Source organism: Podarcis bocagei, assembly GCF_964188305.1.
Source record: "Podarcis bocagei genome assembly, chromosome: 7".
In the NCBI taxonomy this organism is placed as follows: Eukaryota; Metazoa; Chordata; class Lepidosauria; order Squamata; family Lacertidae; genus Podarcis; species Podarcis bocagei.
Window position 1 is genome coordinate 82239818 of NC_138132.1, and position 18782 is coordinate 82258599.

General features: G+C 48.2%; 1 protein-coding gene across 17 annotated transcripts in view; it reads right to left on the reverse strand.

Moving 5' to 3' along the window:
* HSPG2 (heparan sulfate proteoglycan 2) overlaps positions 1–18782 on the reverse strand; it is a 224478-nt gene that overhangs the window by 94634 nt on the left and 111062 nt on the right. For 11 of the 17 annotated variants that reach the window (XM_081202842.1, XM_081202856.1, XM_081202851.1 and 8 more), the window contains 11 exons: positions 16403–16521; positions 14375–14486; positions 14115–14228; positions 12007–12134; positions 11820–11906; positions 9269–9318; positions 8869–8954; positions 7130–7270; positions 5642–5833; positions 3020–3070; positions 343–438 (listed from right to left, as the gene is read on the reverse strand). In XM_081202842.1, coding sequence (XP_081058968.1) covers positions 343–438; positions 3020–3070; positions 5642–5833; positions 7130–7270; positions 8869–8954; positions 9269–9318; positions 11820–11906; positions 12007–12134; positions 14115–14228; positions 14375–14486; positions 16403–16521 — 1176 coding nt within the window. The remainder of the gene's footprint in view (positions 1–342; positions 439–3019; positions 3071–5641; positions 5834–7129; positions 7271–8868; positions 8955–9268; positions 9319–11819; positions 11907–12006; positions 12135–14114; positions 14229–14374; positions 14487–16402; positions 16522–18782) is intronic. The other 6 variants (XM_081202846.1, XM_081202848.1, XM_081202845.1 and 3 more) reach the window with 3 other exon arrangements.

An 18782-nucleotide genomic window follows, 5' to 3' on the forward strand; every position in this document is an offset into this window, starting at 1 on the left:
CGATTCAGTCCAGTCAAATTCGACTATGGGGTGCGGCACTCATCTCCGCTTTCAGGCCGAGGGAGCCTGCGTTTGTCCACAGACAGCTTTTCTGGGTCATGTGGCCAGCATGACCAAACCACTTCTGGCCCAACAGGACGCCGTGACCAGCGCCAGAGCGCACAGAAACACCATTTACCTTCCCGCCGCAGTGGTACCTATTTATCTACTTGCGCTGGTAGGCCTGAAAACGGCTGGGCATCCTTGAAAAGGACAGAGCTCAGAATGGCTGCCCAACCCAGGGCGAACGCCGCTATCCCCAGCTGGCCAGATCCCCATGGAGCCGGCTTTCACACTCGTTACCTGGGTGGCTCGCCGGACCCGGCCGCCAGAGCTGGGGATCCTGCCAGCTGCCACGTCCTTCCTCAGCTGCTCCTCTGTGAGGGATGTGGAGTTCTGCTGGGGTGGGACACGGGCGGTGGGCATGTTGAAAGCTGGCCGGCCTCTCGCCTGGCCATGCAAAGTTGACAGCCTCCCCACACCCGACTCCCTTGAACATTAACTGTTGCCCCCCATGCTCTCCTGTTTGGGGGCTCAGTATGGGGTGCCCATGCAGGGAAGGGAGGGAAAGGCAGACAGGAACACAATAGGAGGGCAAATGGCACTCCCCCCAATTTGCACGAAGGGTAGGGGTCTGTTTATCTTAGGAGGCAGCACACCACAGACTTGGGGGCATGCACTGACCCCAGCCACGCCACACCAGCAGACACTCAAAATCACAGGAGCTGTTAAAAGAGCTGTAGCTCATATGTGGTGGTCATGTAAGATGACAAAGCCATTTTGGGAATTGATATACAGTGGTGCCCCGCAAGACGAACGCCTCGCAAGACGGAAAACCCGCTAGACGAAAGGGTTTTCTGTTTTGGAGGCGCTTCGCAAAACGAATTTCCCTATGGGCTTCCTTCGCAAGACGAAAGCCCATAGGGAAATCTCCGGGACAGCGGGGAAGCGGGGAAGCGCAGCGTGTCTTCCCCACTGTCCTTGGACCTCCTCCGAAGGCTGGCGGTGGGGCGGAAAGCCCTTCTCCCCGCGCCAGCCTTCGGAAGGCTCCTCCGAAGGCTGGCGGGGGGGGGGAGAAAAGCCCTTCTCCCCGCACCAGCCTTCGGAAGGCTCCTCCGAAGGCTGGCGGTGGGGCGGAAAGCCCTTCTCCCCGCACCAGCCTTCGGAAGGCTCCTCCGAAGGCTGGCGGTGGGGCGGAAAGCCCTTCTTCCCGCACCAGCCTTCGGATGGCTGTCCTGAAGACTTGCGGTGGGAGGAGGGTTTTCCTTCCCACCGCCAACATTCAGAATGCTGTTCTGAATGTTGGCGGTGGGGAGGAAAAACCCTCCTCCCACCGCAAGCCCCGGGAACAGAGGAGAAGCGCTGCGCCCCTTCCCCTCTGTTCCCGTACCTGTCCTGAAGGCTTGCGGTGGGGAGAAAAGCCCTTCTCCGCACCCCCAGCCTGGCAAGCGGTTTCCATAGGAACGCATTAATTGATTTTCAATGCATTCCTATGGGAAACCGTGCTTCGCAAGATGAAAAACTCGCAAGAAGAAAAAACTTGCGGAACGAATTAATTTCGTCTTGCGAGGCACCACTGTATAGTATAATGAACTGGGGGAGAAAATGTTTGTAAAAAAAAACCTAGAAGCTTTTCTCTTAGGAATTACAGGTACCAACATTCCAAAAGACCAGAAAAGACTGTTTATGTACGTGACAACAGCTGCAAGGATGCTACTAGCCCAAAGATGGAAGGAAACAACAGTCCCGAACTGCTGGACTATGCTGAAATGTCAAAACCAGGGGTCAGCAAACTTTTCTAGCAGAGGCCGGTCCACTGTCCCTCAGACCTTGCAGGGGGCCGGACTATATTTTGGAAAAAAAATATGAACAAATTCCTATGCCCCATAAATAACCCAGAGATGCATTTTAAATAAAAAGACACATTCTACTCATTTAAAAACACGCTGATTCCCGGACCACCCGTGGGCCAGATTTAGAAGGCAATTGGGCCACATCCGGCCCCTGGGCCTTAGTTTGGCTACCAATGGTCAAAACTGACCGGGAGACTCAGGAATGAAGAAGATAAAGACTTTAAAGAAGAATGGGAAAAAATTATAACTTACTTAGAAGATAATTGCAAACAAATAAAAACGTCAGCTGGACTTAAAAAATAACTTGTAAAGAAACAAAAGACACGGACAATTTAGAGAAATGAAAACTGTGGAAAATGTAATGATATGTAGTTTTAGAAAAAATATTTTAAGGACCCCATGTAGGAGACGGGGGGGGGGGGGGAGTCACGAGCTTCAGAGAATCTCATGTGTGGATATGTTAAAAGTTCTTCTTTTTTCCACTATTTTAAATTTGTTTGTGTAAAAACCGATAAAAATATTTGGAAAAAGAAAAGAAAGACTGGAAAGCTGTTGCCAGTCACTGTCGACAGCACTGAGCTGTTGTTATTGCTGCGATTATTTTGATTCATGACCCACCCTAAGGTTCCCCAGGGCAGGTTTACAATAATTTAAAATGCAAGATTAAAAAGGGTTTAAAAGAAATGGCCATCTCAATATAGGGTGGGTTGTAAAAACGTTTTTAAAAGCTAGGTAGCCCAGGGAAGTCTGACTCTGTAAAAGGCTGAGGAGGCTCTGTGGCTTCTGAACAAAGCATGGCAGCCGCTTTGGCACAGATCCCAGCCAGAGAACATAAGGCAGGCCTACTTTTTTTATCTGTCCTAAATCTTCCAACATTCAGCTTTCTCAATGCCATGCATAATAACTTCACACAGTTCCATCACGTCACCTCTCAACTCGCCTTTCCTCCGAACTGAAAAGCCCCAAACACTGCAAATCACCTTTTCTCCTAGCGAGTCATCCTCATGGGGCCTCCTGCCTTTGACAACCAGGCACCCCCGTACCCCGGTTTAGAAGCACACAATACAATAGCATGCCCCAGAACCCGACAAGTCCATGCTTCGGTATGGGCATCTCTGCCCGTGTACCTTGTGGGCACGGCGCATCCGGGCAAAGTAGGTTTCCTTCTGCCCAACAGTCTGGGCAGGAAAGAAAGAATGAGAGAAACGAAAAGAGACAGAGAGAGAGAGAGAGCAGGTAAAGGTGGAGAGTTCATAGCCCATGCCAGACCCCCAAATACTTTCAGCCCCATCATTGTGGTGCCCCTCCTGGGAACAAGACTCTCCTCCCTGTCCAGCTTGCCCCCCAGTATTCTAGCCAGCTCTGAAATGGCGCAGGAAAGCAGGAGCTCTGAGCAGATTTGGGGGCTGGATAAAATATTTTCCCTCAACCAGCAGGACTCTCTCATTGAACCTTTGCCCCTCCGAGTTCGAAGTGTCATCCCCTCACAAAATAAAGCACACCTTTGTGCAACTCACGCGTAAGCCTGTGGAACTCCCTGCCACAGGAAGTTGCAACGGTTGCTAATTCAAGACGGGTTTGGGGGCAGGCGATGCGCTTATAGACAAATACACAACAAATGGCAAGCCTTGCCGGTGGCTTGTGAGCTGTCAAAACTAGGGATACCCACCCCATTCCTCACAATTATATAATTCTAGAGTTGGAAGGGACCACTGAGGGTCACCGAGTCCACCTCCTGCAATTCATATCCGAAGGCAGGATTGTCAGAGGGTAAAGCAACAAAGGAGGTCTGCCTCCACAATCCTAACCGCCTACCTTCCTGGGTGTTGCTTTGTGGATTCTCTCTCCTGCTCCCAGCCATCTCGAGAGGTCCAGAGGGTGGCAACACGAGAACGGGCCTTCTCTGCTTTTATTTTTATTTTATATACTGCAATGTTTTTACGTGAACCGCCCTGAGACCTCTGGGTATAGGGCAGTATGTAAATCCAATAAACAACAACAACAATCTCCCAAGAAGGAAGTCTCACTTTTCTGCTGCCCCGCCAGGAGTGCCCTGATAACAGTCCCCACCCACTTCCAGCCCCGTGGAACGGCTTGCTTTGGGGGAAGGTTGGCACGGATGGGGGGAGCTCGGAGTACCCAGGATCCACACAGGCTTGTGCCACCTTCTGCTGGCAAGGGGCTGCATCATCACGGCTTAGGACCCTCGTACCTACGGGACCGCCTCTCCCGGTATGCCCCACGGAGAGCCTCAAGGTCCATAAATAGCAACACCCTAGTGGTCCCGGGCCCTAAGGAAGTTAGATTAGCTTCAACCAGAGCCAGGGCCTTTTCAACACTGGCTCCGGCCTGGGGGAACGCTCTGTCTCATGAGACCAGGGCCCTGCGGGATCTGATTTCTTTCCGCAGGGCCTGTAAGACAGAGTTGTTCTGCCTGGCTTTTGGCTTGGAGCCAATTTGATTCCCTCCTCCTCTTTCTTTTTTCTTTTTTCCCTTTCTCCTCCTGTGATGAGTCTGCATTTTAATATTTTTATGTTTCAATATTTTAATTGCTGTATTTTAATCTTGTTTTTAAGTTGTATTCATTCAACTTGTTTTTATTATTGCTTGTTAGCCGCCCTGAGCCAGGCCTTGGCTGGGGAGGGCGGGGTATAAATAAAAATTATTATTATTATTATTATTATTATTATTATTATTATTATTATTATCTGGGCCTGCTTGCACATGACCAGAGTCAGATAGCTGGAAAGACTGGGAGCGGGAGGGGCAGAGTCCTTGTGGGTGCTATGCGGGCATAACTGAAGCCCACAACAACAGTCACTGTAAGAGGACATCCGCAGGGGAACCCTTGAGTCTATTTGTGTGGTTTTCCGCTAGAAAAACCCTGGGAATGGGGACATAGTAATAATAATAATAATAATAATAATAATAATAATAATAATAATAATAATAATAGGGAAGGGGTGGAATTCCTCCCTTCTTTTCCACCAAATCACCACCACCACATTTGTGTCCCACCTGCCTTCCAAAGAGCTACACTGTTCTCATTTAATCCTCACAAGAACCCTGCAAGGCAAGCTAGGCTGACCGAGGCAGCGAGTGGCCCAAGGTCACTCCCGCGAGCTTCGGGCGCCAGAAAAGTGAGGCTTCTTTCTTGGGAGACGGCTGGGAGGAGGAGAGAGAAACCGTGAAGCAGCACCCAGGAAGATTTGCACCCTAGTCGCCCAGGTCCTAGTCTGGCACCCAATGTGCACTCTGATCTGTGCGCCCTCCTTGCTTGAAAACAGGCCGTTGCGCCGTGGCAGAACACTTGCCTTGCATGTAAAAGGCTCCGGGTTCAACCCCCGCTGGCAGCATCTTCAGGTAAGGCTGGGGGAGATCTCTGCTTAGAGTCCTGGAGAGCCACTGCTGCCAGTCAGTGTAGACAATACTGAGCTAGATGGACCCAATGGTCCGACTGAATCCTCATCGGCCTCCTAGCATCCTTCCTTTCTCATTGGTCTCCTTCTTTAAGTTGGTACCCATGGACTTACCTTCAAAGCCAAAGTTTGGCTGGCTCATCTCTCTCTGGAAACACCGTATGAATTCCCATCCCCACCCCCGGCCCCCAAAATCAGTGCCTTGGTTCACAACAGACCACGAGGAACACAATTCGAAGAGACTGTCCGGGGAGGATGACCAGACGCCACAGGGATGGGCTCAAGAACTGCAAGCGCCACTTCCTGCATCCCACAGAGCAGGGCTCTCACCTTGTCGCCCAGGTAGGTCTCCGGCAACTGCCAGTGGTAGGTTTCCTCCCCCAGCTGCCCAAAGCGGGCATAGGAGAGCTGAGGGCCCTCGGGGGACATCTCCACCGTGAAGCCGGTCTCGATCCGGGTGGTGTGTTGACGGTTGACCAGTGAGAATCCCTGGAAATTTCTGGGAAGGAAAGGCGTGGTGATCTGCGGGGAAAGAGCAGAGATGGCACAGATGATGATGATGATGATGATAATAATAATATATTTTATTCTTATTTATGAATGATGATGATGATGATAATTTATTATTCATACCCCGCCCATCTGGCTGGGCTTCCCCAGCCACTCTGGGCAGCTTCCAACAAAATATTAAAATACTGTAATCCATCAAACATTAAAAGCTTCCCTAAACAGGGCTGCCTTCAGATGTCTTCTAAAAGTCTGGTAGTTGCTGTTCTCTTTGACATCTGGTGGGAGGGCGTTCCACAGGGCGGGTGCCACTACCGAGAAGGCCCTCTGCCTGGTTCCCTGTAACTTGGCTTCTCGCAGGGAGGGAACCGCCAGAAGGCCCTCAGCGCTGGACCTCAGTGTCTGGGCAGAACGATGGGGGTGGAGACGCTCCTTCAGGGATACTGGGCCGAGGCTGTTTAGGGCTTTAAAGGTCAGCACCAACACTTTGAATTGTGCTCGGAAACGTACTGGGAGCCTATGTAGGTCTTTCAGGACTGGTGTTGTATGCACATTGCAGTAGTCCAAGCGGGAGATAACCAGATGGATGGCAGAGGGTCGCAACCAACTGCAGCTTCGATCTGCTGAACTGGGACTCTTACAGGTGCCACGTAAGACGAGTTCTGCATCGGTAAGAAACTAATCTTTGAGTGTGGCAGCATCTACACTCTGGAACCCCCTGCCTATTGACATCAGGCAAGGCGCCTTCGCTTAAAACATTTTGGGCACCTGTATAAAGCATTTTTCTTTAGGCAAACCTCCCCAGACACGTAGAATGTGGATGTATGTTTCAATTTGCTTTTAGTTTACTGGTTTTATCATTTGAATGTTTTAAAGGTGTGATTTGGCTGATAATTTCATACTTTTGCTCAAGATTAAAATGCCTGTCAGCAAATGAAACCGATCTGTAAAAAAAGTTACTTGAAAAGAGAGAGAGAGAGAGAGAGACATTGAACATACTTTTGTAAACCAAGAAAATCTTTAATAAAACTACATTAAAAAAAAAAAGCCTGTCAACATTCTGCTTATCCAGATAGGGTTCACCTACACAAAAACGCATTTAGCTAGCTTAGAAAAGAAAAGAGCGAAGGTCAATAGGCGGGGAGTTCCAAAGTGTGCCTTGATAGAAGACTGCTTTCTTACAAATGTGGAAAGAGTATTATGTGGCACCGGGAACAGTGTGTGTGAAACATAGTTTGGTACATTTCCCAAGACCAGCAGGACGGAAATTCCTGAAAGTCCAGGAAAGAAAAGATGCTGTGCTGCTCTTACCAGGTCCCGGTGGTAGGAAGAACTGGTGCATTGCTGGGTGACGCCCATGCAGAAACAGGGCAAACAGCCTTCCTTGTTCTCCACGCTCAGGTGGAAGTGGTGTGGCCGACAGCTGCCGCAGGAAGGCCCCTCCGTGTACGCCTGCAAAGGGAATGGAGAAAAGCTGGAGCGCAAAGTAAAGAGGGCAGTGGGCAGGCAGAACTCCACTACTGGCTGAGCCAAGGTTCAAAGCAGCCAGGAAACTTAGGTTCACAGGATCCACAAACCTCTGGGGTGGAAGGATCGAAGCATCCACAAACCCCAGGCAGCGGGCGCAAAAAGGAGGAGGGTCTGGCGGGGAAGGAAAGGGCAGCTGGAAAAGGTGAGTGGAAACAGCATGCACTTTTCAGGGCTGGGCTGGGATAGAAATGGGTTTCTGAACTTCAAATCCTCCCTCCATAAAATCTATATTAGAAAGGGACCCCTGACCATTAGGTCTAGTCGTGGCCGACTCTGGGGTTGCGGCGCTCATCTCGCTTTACTGGCCGAGGGAGCCGGCGTACAGCTTCCGGGTCATGTGGCCAGCATGACTAAGCCGCTTCTGGCGAACCAGAGTAGTGCACGGAAACGCCGTTTACCTTCCCACCGGAGCGGTACCTATTTATCTACTTGCACTTTGATGTGCTTTCAAACTGCTAGGTTGGCAGGAGCAGGGACCGAGCAACAGGAGCTCACCCCGTTGCGGGGATTTGAACCGCCAACCTTCTGATCGGCAAGTCCTAGGCTCTGTGGTTTAGACCACAGCGCCACCCGCGTCCCTTGTAATCTATATTATACCCTACACCTTTTGCCCAATGATTCATTCCTGCTTTTTTGCTCTTCATCTCTCATTTCCCATTCCAACAACATTTTTGACAAAGTCTCTCAAGATTTATTTGAAGTTCACCGCATGCTGTTCGTTGAAAGAAAATTATATGAAAATGATGTACCAATGGCATTTGACTCCCACAAGATTAGCGAAAATGTACAAAAATGCCACCAACGTATGTTGGAACTGCAAAGAGAATGAAGGCACGTTCTACCACGTGTGGTGGACGCGCAAAAAGGCCAGAGCATTCTGGGAAATAATATGTAATGAACTGAAAAAAATGTTTAACTTTTGTAAAAAACAACAACAACCCAAAGCTTTTTTGATAGGCATCAAAGGAGAAGAAATACCAAAGGACTTTAAAAGACTGTTAATGTATGCAAAAACAGCTGCAAGAATACTGTTTGCCCAGAGATGGAAGGAAGAGGAAACAGAAGCCAAGGAAGAGTGGATAGTGAAAATGAGGGACTATGCCAAAATGGAGAAAATGACTAGGAAGATCAGACACCAAGATGACAGTAAATTTAAAAAAGAATGGTGTAAATTTTATAAAGTACATTAAGGAACAATGTAAAGATTTAAAGATGTTAGCAGCACTTGTAATTTTTTAATAGGTAAAGGAATAAATAAGGATTTAATCAAAGTTGGATATATGAATTAGATGTGGTTAATTTTTTTAAAAAAATGTATCTGTGGAAAACCAAAAGGGAGAGGAGGGAAGTACGGGGGTTCAGGGAACCACACAACTGTATAAATATTGTTGAATTTAAGTTTGAATGATGTTAATAATGAAAACTTGAAAATAATAAGAAGAATAAAAAAAAAGGAAATGGGTTTCTGAGCTGGGGAGGGAATGCACACAACGATGGGTGCTTCCCCCCTCCTGCCTTACCTTACACTGGCACTGCCCGCTGGCATCACAATGGCTGCTGATGCTTCCATGTGGATCGCAGTGGCATCGGGTGCCATGATCTGTAGCTGGGGGGGGGGGAGAAGTGGAAGGGAACTGCTGAGGACAGTGGGTACTTGGCAGGTGCAAGAGTGAGACTATTTCCCCTTCCACCCGCCCCAAGGCTTTGATTCTGCCCTCGCCAGCCCAGATATTTTGAGCTACAACACTTCTCAACCTCCCGGCTTGGGAGCTGGAAGTCCAAAACACCGGAGGCTGCGACAATCAAATCCTCCTGGGAGGCTTTTCATGGGATGCCAGAAACGATCGAAGTTCGCTTGGCTGCGGAAACCTGGTTTCTCTGTTGGCAGACGGCTCCCTTTGCCCCAGAAGCTGGACTCACCTGTGCACGGTTGCCCCCGGCTGGGGTTGCCCACGTAGCCTGGCGCACACCTGGCCCAAGAGAAGAGGGATGAGTTAAGGGGATGAAAGGAGCAGGGGCCAAAGTCTGAGGATCTGCTTCAGCCCATCGTCCCCCCACCACCACCTTCCAGGCTCGGAAGGACCGAAGTTCACCTCCCTGGCTGCCGGGAGCAAGAGAGTATGTTCCCCCCCCTTTTTTAAAAAAAATAATTTTTATTTGCACATTAGGAGTTACACATAATGAGACACAATATTCTGTTATAAAGGGGGGGGGAAGAAAAAAGAAAAGAAAAGAAAGAAAAAGAGAATAGAAAGAATGTTAAACAACATATCTTGTCAAAAACATACAGTAATTTAAGAAATACAAACCGTCGATGCCATTGTTATAAACACATCTTTCCAGTAAGGATTGATTTTCTCTTCATGTTATCCTTTTTTCCTCGCAACTCTCACTTTCTTATCTATGCCTAGTCTCTGGTTTTATTCCCGTGATTTATTTAATGACTTCCTTCTGCCTCTATGCGATTCCTAATCTCTGATATCTTAAGATTTTTGCTTCCATTTTCGCTCGGCGGAGAACCTCTATACGGATGTTATTGGCCCAGAGATGGAAAGATAAAGTTCCTACCAGAGAAGAATAGCAGATCAAGCTGATGGATTATGCCAAGACGGCCAAAATGACCAGAAGAATCAGAAATCAGGAAGACCAAAAATGTAATAAGGAAGGGGGAAATTTTATAACTTATCTTAAAGACCATTGTAAATGGTTAAAATCGTTAGTAGGATTGGAGTATCACTTGTAGCTTAATGGTGAATTTTGGACACAATGGAGAGGTAAAAGATTTGGATTATCACAAAAGATGCAGAAGGAAATGATGAGGATGATAAAATTAATAATAATAATAATAATAATAATAATAATAATAATAATAATAATAATTTATACCCCGCCCTCCCCGGCCAAAGTCAGGCTCAGGGCGGCTAACACCAGTAAAATTACAGTAAAAACATAATAGGAAAAAAACAAACCAATTTAAAGTACAGGTTAAAATGCCTCGAGTAAAATTGCCAAAGAAGGAGGTGGACTTGCCCTGCCAGACCCCTAAACTTTGTTGTGAACCATCTGCTTTTTAATGGCTGAGAGAATGGTTGCTTCTTGAAAGCACTGAAGTGTTGGATAATGGCAGATGAAGTTGATGGACTATATGGAATTGGCGGAAATGACTGGCAAGATCCGAGACCAGGGAGAAGAGTCGGGGGAAGAACACTGGAAAAAGTTTAAAGACTATTTATAGAAATATTGTAAAATTATTGAATGTTAGAAGAATGTTGGAATGAAGTTATATGTTATATGGCTTTAGTAGAAATGTTATAAGGAATTAAGTATAAATAGATTAACAGAAAATTAAAGGAAGAAATAAGGCAAGAATGTGTTAAGATAATTATAGGATAGAAAACAGAGGAAGATGAAAAGGAATTGCTGAAACAATTAATAGAAGTGGAATACAAAAAGGGAGGTGAGAGGAGGTCGTTGGAAATAAGCGAATGAAAGATAAGATATTTGAAAATGTTTGAGGTGTTTTTAAATTGTTTTTGTTTTGTTTTGTATGCAGTGTTTTTGTATTGTATTTGTATTGCTCTTTTTTCTTTTTTTCTTTGTTTGTTTGTAGTGTTGTGTTGAAACTGTTCGAAAAGTAATAAATATCATTTAAAATAAATAAATAAATAAAATAAAATGCAATTTAAAATGCAGCCTCATTTTAAGAGCAGCCCATAGATCAAAACCATAAAGGAGCGGGTGGGAACATAAGGGTTAGACTGAGTCCAAACCAAAGGCCAGGCAGAAGAGCTCTGTCTTGTAGACGCTGCAGAAAGATGTCAAAGTCTCTTGTGACAGAGCGTTCCACAAAGTCGGGGCCAGTACTGAAAAGGCCCTGGCCCTAGCCACCTTGTGACTTGGGATCTCGAAAATGTTGTCATTTGTGGACTTTAAGGTCCTCCGCGGGGCATACCAGGAGAGGCGGTCCTGTAGGTACGTGGGTCCTAGGCCTAGATTAAAAGTAGAACCCACAAAGGGGAGGAGGGAAGTCCGGGAGATTCCTTGGGATCTTGTTTTTGTGATTTATGTTTGATATATGTCTGTAAAATTTTAATTTGAAAAACCAGGTAAACCAATTTATAATAATCATTAAAAAAAGTTTTAAGCAATGGTCTGTTGGCATAACAACTTCTCTGAAAGTCAGAAGCAAGGCTGCCAGCCACATCTCTGCTGGGTCTCGGGGCAACACCCTCCCCATTTGATCTTCACAACAACCCTGCGAGTGAAAGAGAGTGAAGCAGATCATGGTCCCACCATTCTCCCCCACCATAGCCCACTAGTTCCTTGCCTACTGAGCTCCAGCTGGATTTTCGAAAGGAAGAAGGCACCGGCCATCCAATCACACCAGGAGTGGGCAATTTCTCTCCCCCACCTCCAGCCTGAGGGCTCATTCTTACACCCCTCCCTGGCAGAGTCATCACGGCCATCCTACCTTTCGCACTGGCGCCCGATGTAGCCCGGGGCGCAGGAGTCGCAGGTGGGCTGCCCGTCTGTGTCCACAAAGCAGGTCTTGGCGGGCCTGGGAGAAGAGAAGGGTGGGGAGTTAGCAGCCGAGAGAAACCACCCCTCGCTCAATAGGGGGGAGGAGGAAGGCAGAATGGCTGGCAGGCGGTACCTACTGGCTAGCAGAATAGGGTCCGTAGCATGGGCACGGTTGGCAGTCTCCGGGGGTCCCACGCCTGGCATCGCCAAAGAAACCTGGCTGGCAGCGCTCACACCTCTGTCCTTCTGTGTTGTGCTGGCAGGCCTGTGGATGATGATGATGATGATGATGATAATAATAATAATAATAATAATAATAATAATAATAATAATAATAATATTTGGGGGGATTGTCATTGCGCCACTCCTTGGTGTGTGGAGTGCTTCAGGGTGCGATACTCTCCCCGATGCTTTTCAACATCTTTATGCGCCCCCTCGCCCAGCTTGTCCGGAGTTTTGGGCTGGGCTGCCATCAGTATGGTGATGACACCCAACTCTATCTGTTGATGGATGGCCATCCTGACTCGGCCCCAGACACACTGATCAGATGTTTGGAAGCTGTGGCTGGATGGTTACGTGGGAGCCGGTTGAAGCTAAATCCTTCGAAGACAGAGGTCCTTTGGCTGGGAGGGGACGATATGGGATTGGGGGGGCAATTCCCATCTCTTGCGGGGGTGCAATTAGTGCCAGCACCGTCCGTTAAGAGTGTGGGTGTAATCTTAGACACTTCCCTTTCCATGGAGGCGCAGATTGCAGCTATAACAAAGGCGGCATTTCTTCATCTCCGCCAAGCTAAGCAGTTGGCTCCTTACCTCTCTCGCCCTGACCTAGCCACTGTGATCCACGTGACGGTCACCTCCAGATTGGATTATTGTAACTCGCTCTACGTGGGGCTGCCCTTGAGACTGACCCAGAAACTCCAGCGGGTGCAGAATGCCGCGGCGAGACTCCTTACGGGGTCCTCGCTGCGAGATCACATTCACCTGGTGATATACCAGCTGCACTGGCTCCCGGTGGAGTACAGGATCAGGTTTAAGGTGCTGGTTTTAACCTTTAAAGCCCTATACGGCCTAGGACCCTCGTACCTACGGGACCACATCTCCTGGTATGTCCCAGAGGAACTTACGGTCTTCAAACAAAAACATCCTGAAGGTCCCAGGCCACAGAGAGGTTAGGCTGGCCTCAACTAGAGCCAGGGCTTTTTCGGCTATGGCTCCAATCTGGTGGACCGCTCTGTCACAAGAGACTAGGGCCCTGCGGGACTTGACATCTTTCTGCAGGGCCTGCAAGACAGAGCTGTTCCACCAGGCCTTTGGTCAGGGCACAGCCTGACTCCCTCCTTTGGCAATCTTCACAGAACTTTAGCCTAATGGTTGCCATCAATTTGATTCGAATTAATTTTCTAATGAAATGATTTTAGAATGTTGTACTATTTTACTGTTGTTAGCCACCCTGAGTCCGGCTTCGCTGGGGAGGGCGGGATATAAATAAAATTTATTATTAGTTATTATTAATTATTAATTATTAATTATTATTATTATTATTATTATTATTATTATTATTATTATTATTAATAATACAGTGGTACCTCTGGCTGCGAACGGGATCCGTTCCGGAGCCCCGTTCCCATCCGGATGCGAAAGCAACCCGTGTCTGCGGGTCGCAATTCGCCGCTTCCGCGCATGCGAGTGACATCATTTTGAGCATCTGCGCATGCACGGCCACAAAACCCAGAAATAACGCATTCCGTTACCTCCGGGTTGCCACGGAGCGTAACCTGAAAATGCTCAAACCGAAGCTACTTCAACCCGAGGTATGACTGTAATCAATACAGTGGTAACTTGGCTTACAGACGCTTCAGGTTACAGACGCTTCAGATTACAGACTCCGCTAACCTATAAATAGTACCTCGGGTTAAGAACTTTGCTTCAGGATGAGAACAGAAATCGCGCGGTGGCGGGAGGCCCCATTAGCTAAAGTGGCACCTCAGGTTGAGAACAGTTTCAGGTTAAGAATGGACCTCCAGAACGAATTAAGTTCTTAACCCGAGGTACCATTGTAAAATAAAGTTGTTGTTGATGATGATAATTTATTTATACCCCACCCATCTGGCTGGGTTTCCCCAACCACCTTTCCCACCTCACCCAGGACCTCCCCAAACCACCCTGCTACTACAGGAGCCCACACAGGTGTGGCCAGTGAGGAGCTGCTCCCCTCCACACCAACCCACCCCAGGAAGTCTCACCTGGCAGTCTCCAGTCTCGGCGTCACACTCGGCGGTGTGCTGGTTGCAGTCACAGCGTTCGCAGGTCCCCAAGTAGAGGCCACTGGTGGTGCGTGTGTAGCCGACGTCACAATCCTGGGGGTGAGAGAGGGAGGCAGGGCTCGGCTCAACAATAGGGTGTGGTGTAGGGATCAGCCCCCAACCCCACTGGGCCCATTGACTTGAGAACCCTGAGGTTCTACTCCGAGTCGGACTTGGATGCGACTCAGCGTGCCACTCGCCTGGCAGGAGGGGCCGCGATATCCCGGCGGGCAAGTGCAGTCCTCGACTTCCAGGGCTGGGCTTAGTCCCGTGGTGTGTGGCACTGCCACGTCCATGTGGATGCCAGAGATCCTGCAAGGAGGAAGAGGCCACAGATAGTGAAAAGGCTCTGCCCCGTGTTATTCTTTGAAGGAGAACGACATGAAAATGATTCACAGATGGTATTTAACTCCGAGTAGGCTTGCCAAGAGGTGTAAGACTGAATCAGATACGTGCTGGAGATGCAAAGGGGCGGAGGGAACATTCCTTCACATGTGGCGGACTTGTAAAAGGGTAAAAGTATTGGGAAATGATCCATAACGAATTGCGAAAAATGTTTAATAGTACTCCCCCCTCCCCCTAAACCAGAGTCCTTTCTGTTGGGGATAATTCAGACTGAAATTCCCAGGTGTCAAAATAGGTTGTTTATGTATGCTACTACAGTGGACGCACAACCCACAGCACCACGTCTGCGCATGTGTGGGTTGCGATTCGGCGCTTCTGTGCATGTGCAAAGCGCGATTTAGCGTTTCTGCGCAAACCCGGAAGTAACTTGCTCCGGTACTTCCGGGTTCGGCGCAGTACACAACCTGAAAACGCCAACCTGAAGCGTCTGTAACCTGAGGTATGGCTGTACAGTCGTACCTTGGATCTCAAATGCCTTGGCTCCTGAACAAGTCAGCTCCCGAATGATTGAAACCCAGAAGTGAGTGATCCAGTTTTTGAACGATTTTCGGAAGCCAAACATCCGGCACAGCTTCCGATTGGATGCAGGAACTTCCTGCTGCCAATCAGAAGCCGCTCTTTGGCTTCCATACGCTTTGGAAGTTGAATGGATTCTGTTTCCCTTCCAACGTACGACTGTACTGCAGCCCGTGTTTTGTTAGCCCCCAAATGGAAAATGAGAGACGTCCCAAGCAAAGAAGAATGGCAACAGCTGACAGAATATGCGCAGCTTGCAGATTTAACATACAGAATATGAGAACAAGATGAATGTACATTTAAAGAAGATTTGAAAATGTTTATTGAATACAGTCAAACCTTGGTTGTCAAACATAATCCATTCCGGACGACCGTTTGACTTCCAAAACGTTCAACAACCAAGGCGTGGATTCCAATTGGTTGCAAGAGATTCATGCACTCAAGCGGAAGCTGTGTTGGACGTTCTGGTTACAATAATCCATTGGCCAACATACATTTCCATGCTTTGCTGCATGTTTTGTGATTTTAAATCTCTGCTGGGGTTCTCTCACCGAAGAGTACTTGTCCCAAACCTGGATCTTGGCATCCAGGGAATTCTCTTTTTAAACCTCTTTATTCCTTGCCACCCTTTCTATTTGGTACATTTATATAGCACTTAATACTAAAATGGACCAGATGACTTTTGGGGGTCCCTTCTAATTCTGTGATCCCCATGGAAACCTTTTGGGTTGGAAATGTAAGTTTATACTAAAATACCAAGACATTTTAACCACAAAAAAACCACACCTATTAAGTCGCCACAATATATATAAATCTATATCTACATCTACATCTATACCTATATCTATATATAAACATATCATTTTCAACAATTATAAAACATACTTTTATATCTTATACAGTTTTTTAGACTTTCGTCAATCACATCTGAAAATTTTCCCATCTTTTCCACTTAGTTTACATGTTTTACTTTCACTATTACATTTAAGTATCATAACTAATATCTTTCATCTTTATCTTCTTTGCGATATTTCATATATTCCTCCTTACAAAGCTTCTTGTAGTCCCACTAGTGTAATTTGTTGATTACAAATGCTCTTCAAATAGTTTGCATATTTGTTCCAATCTTCTGTGAATCTCCAAAATATATCTTTCTCACTCACCAACCTTCCACCACCCATGGATCCTTCCACCCTACCTAGTCCCCAGAAGCTGGCCTTCCCAGAATCCCCTGGGCTCCCAGCTCCTATCTGGCATCATTCCCCATTGGTCCCATTTGCTGGTCAGGGACACAGACCCCTTTTTACCTGCTCTCCGCCTGCCGGTCAGAGTAGGAGGCCCGGATCATGAAAACGTCAATGTCAGCCAGGGCCATCAGGAGGTGCTCACGGGTGGCTTTCTGGCCGTCTGCGCGGCGCCAGGCTTGCTGAAAGGAATGGCAGCAGGAGGGTGAGTTTTGTGCTTCCTCATACAGTGGTGCCTTGGTTCTCAAACGCCTTGGCTCCCAAACGCCAAAAACCCAGAAGTGTCCTGGTTTCCGAATGTTTTTCGGAAGCCGGACATCCGATGCAGCTGTCGGCTATTGTTTCCGGGGCGCCTGCACCAATCAAAAGCTGCACCTTGGTTTCGAACATTCTGGAAATCAAACCAACTTCCGGAGCAGATTAAGTTTGGTGCTTTTGTACTTGCCAATTACCGTATTTTTCGCTCTATTGGACGCACCGGACCACAGGACGCACCTAGTTTTTACAGGGGGAAATCAAGGAAAAAAATATTATCCCTCCCCCCAGCCCCAAAGAGCAACGGACAGGCTGCGCACAGCCTGTCTGCTTCTCCCAGAGCTTCTCGGGGCTGCGGGGGAAGCCCGGGTTCCCCTACCAGCCCCAAAGAGCAAAGAAGCCAAGACAGCGCACGGGATCCATAGCCGCGCAACCTCTCCAGCCAGGAGCTAAACCTCTCCAGGTTTAAAGAAGAAGACAAGGCAGTCCAGGGCAGGCACTCACTGCCCTGGCTTCCTCTTTAGCCTTGAGCAGCATCTTTAGTCTTGTGCAATGGGATGGATTGCGCCCGCTGTCCACCGGGGCTGGACTAGATGACTCCTGGGGTTCCCTTCCAACCCTGCAATTCTATGACCTCGGAAGGTGTTTGGGGTCTCCACCACTGGAGGCTTTTAAGCAGCGGTTGGGGGACCATCTGCCTGGCGTTTTTTAGCTGTGATTCCTACATTGTGGGGGGGCTGGGCTAGATGACCCTCGGGTGGCCCTCCCAACTCCATACAGTCCTACAGTTCTGCAGCAGGAGATCCACAGCCACTTAGAATCATAGAATCATAGAGTTGGAATAGACCACAAGGGCCATCGAGTCCAACCCCCTGCCAAGCAGGAAACACCATCAGAGCACTTCACACAATGCCCACACCATCAGAGCACTTCACACAATGCCCACTCCCAATTTTCATCTGAGAGACATGTGGCTTCAGTGTCTAGGCAGGTACCCCCCTACCTGCCACACTTCCCCCACCTCACTTAAGCTGAGGGAATTCCTGCCCAGAGAAGCTCCCAGGTGAGGCAAGGGTTAAGATCTACCTCTAGTAGATCTCTTGCGGCTGGAGAGGCACGCAAGGCTAAAGAGGAAGCCAGGGCAGTGGGATGGATTTGCGAAGGAGGCTTTGCGAAGCCTCCTCCCCCCTGGAGAGGCGCGCAAGTCTAAAGAGGAAGCCAGGGCAGCGAACGGGATGGATCGCGCTCGCTGCCCTGGCTTCCTCTTTAGCCTTGCGAAGCCTCCCCCCCCCCCCAGAGGCGCGCAAGTCTAAAGAGGAAGCCGGGGCAGCGAACGGGATGGATCCCGTTCGCTGCGCTGGCTTCCTCTTTAGCCTTGCGAAGCCTCCCCCCCCCCCCCCGCTGGAGAGGTTGTGCAAGGCTTTTCTAGAGGAGGGAGAAGGGACTGACTGGCGATATCAGTCCCTTCTCCCTCTTGGGGAAAAGCCCGCAAGAGCCGCGCGACGCTTGTGTGGGGCTCTTGAGGGCTTTTCCTGCCTGCCTCCCCCCCTGCATTCACTCCATAGGACGCACAGACTTTTCCCCTTAGTTTTTAAGACGGGAAAAGTGCGTCCTATGGTGCGAAAAATACGGTATTTTGCATTTTTGTTTTTGAGGCTTTTTCGGTTCACTTGTTTTTGTGACTGTGTGGAACCCAGTTCAGCTCCTGACTGATTGATGGAGTGACTGCGGAAATGGATAAAAGCCCCCCATCCAAACAATGACTATCATCAGTGCAGGTAAGGGGAAAAAAATTAATTTTAACTTTTTATCATCTGCAATACTGTCTTATTTTATAGTACAGTACATTGATTATTGCTTTCATTTTATGGATCGATGGTCTCGTTAGATAGTAAAATTCATGTTAAATGGCTGTTTTGGGGGTTGTTTTTAAAAGTCTGGAACGGATGAAACCATTCTGCATTACTTTCTATGGGAAAGTGTGCCTTGGTTTTGGAACGCTTTGGTTTTGGAACAGATTAAGTTTGAGAACCAAGGTACCATTTTATTTGCAAAGCTGCCACCTCACTAAGTCAGTGAGGTCCTTTCCTGGGTGCAGAAAAAATAGGGTCCTCTGAGGAACCAGGGACAGCGGCCAGAAGGTTCTATAGCTTTCACTAGGAACTAAAACACTCATTCCAGGCTGGCC